The 7,820-nt window shown below is 37.3% G+C and overlaps 1 protein-coding gene across 1 annotated transcript; it reads left to right on the plus strand.

The window, feature by feature from the left end:
* The first annotated feature begins 2,830 nt into the window (after window positions 1-2,830).
* LOC106934517 (interferon a3-like) lies at window positions 2,831-6,471 on the plus strand. Its single transcript, XM_015014482.1, has 5 exons — window positions 2,831-2,965; window positions 4,082-4,153; window positions 4,247-4,399; window positions 5,066-5,173; window positions 6,277-6,471. The coding sequence occupies exons 1-5, from the start codon at window positions 2,831-2,833 to the stop codon at window positions 6,379-6,381; spliced, it is 573 nt and encodes a 190-aa protein (XP_014869968.1). The 3' UTR covers window positions 6,382-6,471.
* The last annotated feature ends 1,349 nt before the right edge of the window (window positions 6,472-7,820 follow it).

The raw sequence follows: 7,820 nt of genomic DNA on the forward strand, positions 1-7,820 counted from the left end.
ACACAACACTGGTAGGTATTACTTAAAATTTAAGTTTCTATATCTTGCTGAAAGGTTACTTCTAAGTCAGTTTTGTTTTGTTTCAAGTGTAATTAAATGGTGAAAATTCAGCTTTGAAAACTGAACACACATTTTTTATGACAGGTTAAACAAACTAAATTATAGCTGTTGATTTTTTACTTTGTAACTTTACACGTGGGACCCAATATATTATCATTGCTCATCAAGTAAAATGAATATTTATCTTTTACTGTGAACACTGCTCTTTAAAGGACAGATGAAGGCAACTTTTATTGTCTCTCTTATTCAGAAACCTCAGACTCTTTCTGTGTTTCATAGTAAATTTGCCACTCACAATATGGTGCCTCTACGCTGAAGTGGTCTAGTTTGGCGCAGATAAATACACAGAAGAAGAGTCTAGAACAGTGGTTCTTAACCTGGGTTCGATCGAACCCCAGGGGTTTGATGAGTCAGTCTCAGGGGTTCGGCGGTGCCTCTGCCGCGGAGGTAAAGACACACTGTGTAAAGTCGAGATGACGCCCCGCTTTGCCATCACTTGCTGCAGAGGATCACGTTACATTTCTTAGCCAATCAGAGCTGCGGAGGAGCTCTGATTGAAGGAGCTCCACTCTCAGCATGGATTTGAATTTGTGTCTTTAATTACTTCAGCAAAGCTCACCGTTTTTACCAAATTCTGTAGCTTTCGGTGTACTTCTAAATCTGCACCTTAGTCGCATCTTTTTGGGGTTGGTACTGCCTCTAGTGGCGTGGGGGTGGTAACACAACTAATATAATTACATTACTAAATCAGAATACCGCAAAGTCCTTATTATTTATTATTAATTTTTCATTCTCTTAAGAAAGTAGAGCTAATTAAATGATCTAAACAAGACCTTAAAGTGGTTCCAGTTTCTCTCGATGGCCAACCTGTTCAAACTGTGGCAAATTTTAAATACCTTGGCTCGTTCCTGGACAGTCAGCTCAACTGTGCTGAAACACTGACTATATTTTGAAGAACTGTTCTCAGAGACTCTACCTTTTAAGAAAATTTAGTGATCATGGGTGACCCAACTAGACTTTAGTTGGGTCACCCATGTGTCTTGAATTTGGGGGTGGAATATTTTATTTATTACTACAGAAGGGTTCAGTGAATGCGTATATGAAACTGGTGGGTTCGGTACCTCAAAAAAGGTTAAGAACCACTGGTCTAGAAGGAAAACATAAGACAGAAAGTCAAACAGACCAATATGTTACATTTTAACATGATTTGAACTTAAATACATTCTGGTTTTAAGATGAATGTGCTCCACCCATACGTTGAAAGAAAAACATCAAACCAAACCCAAAATAAATAGGAAAAAATTGGGTTTCATACATCAATAATATTCCTGCACATAAAACTGAATAAAGATAAGATTTTGGCATTTTTGGAAACATAAATAGAAGTAGAAAATAACCAAATAGAAACTTGAAAGTGCGGAGTTTGTCTCCCCCTGCTGGTCAGGTTAGCTCATTGCACCGGAACTCAGCGACTCATTCAAGAAGTTCTAAAAGAACCAGAGATCCTTCACACATCCAGGTTTCCCCAGATTTCCTTAAAATCTCAAGGTGTTAAATTTATCCAACAATCCGCTACAAGTCGCTTACCTGCAAACCTCACATCGAGACGCTACCTAATCTTTTATGACCGTCTTTTCTGAAGTTATTTTTATCTTTCTTGTCTTTAGGTGTGCAGGACGGTTGGTTTAATATTTCTAAATTCAGTCTGACGTCAATAATATCGTCGTTGTTCCGCATATTGTAAAGAAAGGACTCTCACTGATGCAGTGTGAAGATTATGATTGTAAACATCCCCCGAGACGCACATAATAAATATAACTGTAAAACTCTAAAGCAAATGAGCTTAAATTGTCAGATTAAAAAATAATGATCACAGTCAGTTGTAACGGATAAACTCAAATCTTGAATGAAATGTTCTGTATTTGTGATCATATGGTAAAGAGTTTTTTGTCTGTAGCTTTAGTAAAAATGATAAATGTTTCTTATCCTGTTTAATCACAATGATTTTATTAAAGATATTCTCATCATGGGTCTATTGCGTCATTATCTGCAGCTGCTTCATGTTTTATTTTCAGATGAAGTCACGTCGTTCCGTCACTTTTCCTCCACAATCAGAAAGTGAACTGGACAAGATTGTGAAACAGAAAATAAGTGATGTAATCACGTTCACTAAGAGGAGCCTTCAAAATAAAAGCCGCTCACTTTGATTGAAATAAAATACTGAAAGTTCGGATCAGTCCCAAAGTCCAAATCAACCTAGAACAATCCGGTCTTCACCGCTTTTAGTTTGCTTGTAAATCTTTCAAATGTTTCGTGTTTTTTGTTTGTTTGGTTGGTTTTTGTAACTTTGTTTACAAACTGAGAGGCCGCCATCACTGTTTACACATGCGGTGAGGTTTGGAAACTGAATGGCAAAAGAGGAACTTCCCACGTGTTCTGATCCCGCCGACTGATTCTGGATCAGCAGCTCGAACTGACACAAGCAGTCAAATCACACCCGATTATTGGTGATTGATCAGAGGAAATGAACCCTGGAGATTATCCAGCTGGGATCTGTCGCCGATCAGACCCGATGCATAAAGAAATAAAGTTTGAACGCGTCTATCTCGCCGTTTATTCGGTTTCCAGCAGAGGGCGCTGTGAAGACAGAAAATAAAAAAGGAAAGTGGGACTTTTCCTCTTCTTTTCATTTTTCTGTCTCCAGGAATAAAATGATCGTCTTCAGTCAGACCAACACAATGTCAGCACAACTCAGCTCATCCTCAGCATCATGGATCCCACCACGTTCAGGAATATGGCAACCATCCTCATCCTCTGCAGCGCCTTGACCTCTGCACTCTGCTGTGATTGGCTCACCCACTACAACGACCTGAGGAACAGCACTTTGGTTCGGGTCAGGTCCATGGTGAGTACCGACATGCGTCCAAAAGGGCCTTTTAGAGCGGATGACAGGATTACCGGCGGTGGTTTGGACATGAATGAAATTCATTCAGGGAATCTAAAAGCATTTTCAAAAAGTATTTTAGATTTGTCCAAACTTTTTGTCACATGTCAGCTTAAAATGATCATTTTTTAAAACTACAATGCAAAAATACAAAATCTTACCGAGTATTCCTGGTCTAGTTTTAGGTGCAAATGGCTTGCAGTACTTGAAATAAGACAGAAATAAATTTACTTTTTGCTTGTTTTAAGTCAATAATTGAAAAGGTAGTTGTTCCATTTATAATTAGTACTTTTTCATCAATATTAACCTGAAATTAAATCTTTATTTATCTCACACGAGTAAAATGTCAGAGAAACAAATAAGAAAATCCAAATATTTAATAATTATTATCATAACAAACAAAACTTCTATATCCAGTTTGAAAAGGAATAAGAAAAAAACAAAGCTTATTAAATCTTAACCCCAATTGTCTCATCCAAATATGTCCTAAATTCTGTATTTACACATTTATTACAGAATTGTTGTAAGTTGTAAGTTAATTTTGTCTTATTTCAAGTTTCCTAAAATATTTTTTACCTACTCAATGACAAAGTAAGCATTAACTATTTTAATTAAACTTTTGTTTTTATTGGAATGAGACCATAGATCCAAAACTTCAAATGTTTTTTTTCCAGCTTGCTTATTATTCTGGGCTCCATTGAAGAAAACTGAAAAAATATTTGATCTATTTTTAGTAATAAATCAGGGTCTAGGTCAGTGTTAATTTGAACATTTGTAATTATATGCAGATTTTGTGCAGAAAAGTTGATCACTTTGTGTGGCAAGTAGATTTTAATTGAAAAGTTCTAGTTCTGTCTTGATTTATTTTATTTATGCTTGAATTATGATTGAAAAAAATCAGTCCAGCCCCTGAACCGCACTTTGAACACCCTCGTCTTAAAGAGACTCCTAGTGGATGTAGTCAGTATCAACGCTTGACGTTTCAAAGTTTGCAGTTCAACCAGTTAAACCAGTTAAGCAGCTGTGGTTTCTAAAGTGTGATGTTGAGAAATTCAAGGTTGTTTCATTATTTTCCAGAAATGTCCGATCGCCACCACAACTCCTCTGCGATTCAGAGACAGACTGTACAAGGACATGAAGACGAGAGAGGTAATCAGTCGATCAATTGATTGATCAATTGACGTAATCAGTTCTGTCAGCCAATCAGAAAGCTGCAGCTCACACCTGTCTTTGTGTTTCCAGGAGAACTTCCAGCTGCGCTTCATCAGAGACAGTCTGGTGCAGATTTACAATCTGTATCGCCGTGGCAACACGTCAACGGCTGGCTGGGATGCCTGGAAGACAACCGATTTCCTGGAGAGCATCAACAGGCAGTTCATGGAGCTCAATGAGTGTGTGAGTGCAGCTGGAACAGCGCCGCAACGCTAACATAAGAGGAAATTACACTGAAAAAACAGAATGGAGATCCAAGTTTCAAAAAATGTAAAAAAAAATTAATTCACTCCACCACACATGCATACAAAGTACAGCAAATTAGTTTCCACTGACAGATGAGAAATGTTTTATTGTCCAGCTCTTGGGTGCCCCACCCCTTTCTGATGCCGTCCTGGGAAACTGCCCATATCAAAACAAACATGTCTGAAGATTCTCAGTTTTTCCAGGTTTTTATATTTAAAGGTGGCCATTTTGGAAATGTCTTTCTTCATTCATTTCCTATTGAACTTGTGTGGTGAGACGACAGTCGCTTGTCCTCATCCAGCTGAGCGACCGGCTTAATTTCTGCTTTTAGGTCAAAATACGATGTTCAGTTAAAATGTAACTTTCACATTAATCGCAGGCATTAGCGTGTTAACATTGACAGCCCTAGTTAACTTATATGCAATCGAGTTATGTTTGTCAAACTTCATTTATTTATGTCTGCATAAGTGTGTGCATCAGTTTGATTACTTTTAACAAATTAATTAAGTTTTTTAAGTTGGATCACCTGTTTTGTTTTTTCAGTGTAGAGTCTGATGATAATTCAGCTTTATGTCAGACTCAACCTGCTCTGGTGTTTTCCAGGTGAAGTCAACACACAACGAGGCAACAAGCAAACATAATGAGACGACCTACGAGAAGAAACTGAAGCGATACTACCGATACCTGGAGAATAACACTCTGCTCCACCCTGTAAGTACAAATACTTCACCTCTGAAGTACAAATACTTCAGAGATGTTCAAACTTGCTGAACTTTCACACATTTTCTCACATTACAGCCACTAAACTCTACTTTAGTGAAATTACACGAAACAGAAAAACTCCTGGTTTAAAATTTTTAAAAACAAAAATCTGAAAAGAGAGTTTGGCCGATCTGTAGACCTACCAAAACATGGACATCCAATTAGACCAGAGGTGTCCAAAGTGTGGCCTGGGGGCCATTTATGGCCCTTGAAATGATTTTCTTTGGCCTTGGCCTGACCACAACTCAAGAATGGAAATGAAATGGAACAGACCATTTCAAACATTTTGAAATGGTCTGTTTTTCTTTTAATAAGCCCTCCTTTATGTTTGATACACAGATTCCATAAAATGTTTGATTATTTTTCAGCCAAGTAAAAAAAATCACAAACTATTTGAACATTTAGTTTACTAAATGTAAGTAGTTTAAATTTGCTAATTTTTGAGATAAAAAATTGAGACACCTCTTACGTAGAACAACAGGAGAGTTTTAATCAGAAAAGCAGCCTGTAGTAAAGTTATACACAAAACTGTTAGCAACTAACACATGGTGGTGGCAGCATTATGCTGTGGAGATTTAAACCTGTTTGCAGTTCAGCATCCACCAGTATAAACACCATAAACATCCAACCGAAGGTATTATAGGTTAGTTTAGTTCAAATCAGATTCGTTTTAAAATGGTCTAGTCAAAGTCCAGACCTGAATCCAACTGAAGATCAGTAGAGCATAAAATGCATGTTCACTTATGATGAAAAAAAATCAGCCAGTAGATGTTAAAACCTGGAAAAGATAAACCTCACAGAAACTTAAGGCAAACACATATGCATGCCACACTTTTCAGATTTATAGCCATTATAAAAAAAATTAAAATTAAAAACCTTCCATTTGACAACAATGAACTAATTGTGTCAGTCTGTTACACAAAACCCCCAAAAATCCACTGGAGTTTGTGGTTGTGTGATGTAAGGAAATTCAACAAGTGGGAATATTTTTTTGAGTGTCTGACATTTCAGTGAAGTTGTGACATGTTCTGACCCGGGTTCTGCTCCGGTAGGGCGGCAGAGACGGCTGGGAGATGCTCAGGAGGGAGACCGAACAGAACCTGATTCGACTGGACCTGCTGGGGAGCCTGATTAAAGACAGAAGGGGGCAGCATTGAGCGATTTACTGATGAAACCAATTCAACAGTCTTCGAGTGTTTCTTTAGTTCTTTTTTTTTTTTTGATTGGTTGATTGATTTTTTTACTTACTTGTGGTGCTTATTTATGAACAAACTGTTATTTATTTAAATATTTATTATTTTGTTATTTTTATATCAAAATAAATTATGAAACATCATATTTGTGGAATGGTTTGTATTTTTTATTTATTTTAACCAAAAAGCTGTGAGATAAACAGAAGAGATATGAAAGTTAGTGTAGTAAAATATTGAGTTAATTGAGCTGAAATCATGTCAAATATGGGACTGAAGTGAAACAGCTACATGTTCAAATTTGTCTTCTTTTGACTGGAAACGTATCCTTACCAGGTTCTCAAATTATTTTTTTTCCTCCAGAGAACAAAAAATCATGGAAAAAACTAAACCAGGAAAACCTCAGGAAAACCTGAAATTTAAAAGGATTATTCTAAATTTTAATCATGATTTTAATTATATATTGGTTGCATCCTGAAACTGTCACATTTGTCCCCCATTCTTTCATGAGAGTGAGAATGTTATATAATGTGAGAGTGAGCAAGACAATGGAAAACAGTGATAAAGTGTAACAGGTGTGACAATGAAAATATTAAAGTGTGTAAAAAACAGAACAAAGTGAGACTGTTACAAATGTGACAATGTTCCTAATGAAACAAAGTAAGACTAAAACAGCAAGTGTGAGAGAGAAACAGAGTAAACGATTGATACATTGTGATTGGTGTAATAAGAGTATTTTCACAAGTTCAACAAAGTTAAAATATTTAAAAGAGTGGGCGTAATCAGTTTTGAGTTTTTAGGAATGTTTTCACTTGGCTGCTGGATCAGTTGGCCGTGGTTCTCCCTGGTTGAGGTCTGGAGGATGTCATAGGTCAGGGATGCCCAAAGCGGGTCAGGCATCCTGCATGTTTTAGTTCTCTCCCTGATGGTAGTAACAATCTTTTCAGCATGCCAATGTTCCTCTTAGGCCTCTAATGAGCCATCATTTGATCCAGGTGTGTTTAACCAGGGAGAGAACTAAAACATGCAGGATGCTGGGCCTCGAGGATCGACTTTGGGCTCCCCTGTCATAGGTGAAGACGGCCACTGAACCACACACCAACCAAGGTATCTTCTTAAAGAGTGCGGTGCCGGATCCAGACGGACGGAGAGTTGGAGGCAGACAAGATAGACCCTGACCAGAGACACAAAGATATTTAAAAAAGCTGCTGATGATTCTGATCTTCAATCTGCATCAACCTTAAGTCTGTTTTTACTTTCTGCTTTTTAGATCATTTAGAGTGCAGAATTGGACTTGTAGCAGTTTAAAATGCGCAGTTGGACTTGGGTTACTAATTAGTGCATGTAAGTTAGCAGTTATATTTAGAAAATTCTGCAGATTCTGCCAGCAGTTCAATGCACCACAA

This window comes from Poecilia latipinna, unplaced genomic scaffold (assembly GCF_001443285.1).
Source record: "Poecilia latipinna isolate Pla-1442-1.1 unplaced genomic scaffold, P_latipinna-1.0 Scaffold1820, whole genome shotgun sequence".
NCBI classification, from domain to species: domain Eukaryota; kingdom Metazoa; phylum Chordata; class Actinopteri; order Cyprinodontiformes; family Poeciliidae; genus Poecilia; species Poecilia latipinna.

Coding starts and splice junctions, on each gene's coding strand:
- LOC106934517 (XM_015014482.1), top strand. CDS start 2,831: ATGGATCCCACCACGTTCAGGAATATGGCAACCATCCTCATCCTCTGC. Junction 4,154..4,246: donor AGGACATGAAGACGAGAGAG/GTAATCAGTCGA, acceptor TTGTGTTTCCAG/GAGAACTTCCAGCTGCGCTT. Junction 5,174..6,276: donor ATAACACTCTGCTCCACCCT/GTAAGTACAAAT, acceptor CTGCTCCGGTAG/GGCGGCAGAGACGGCTGGGA.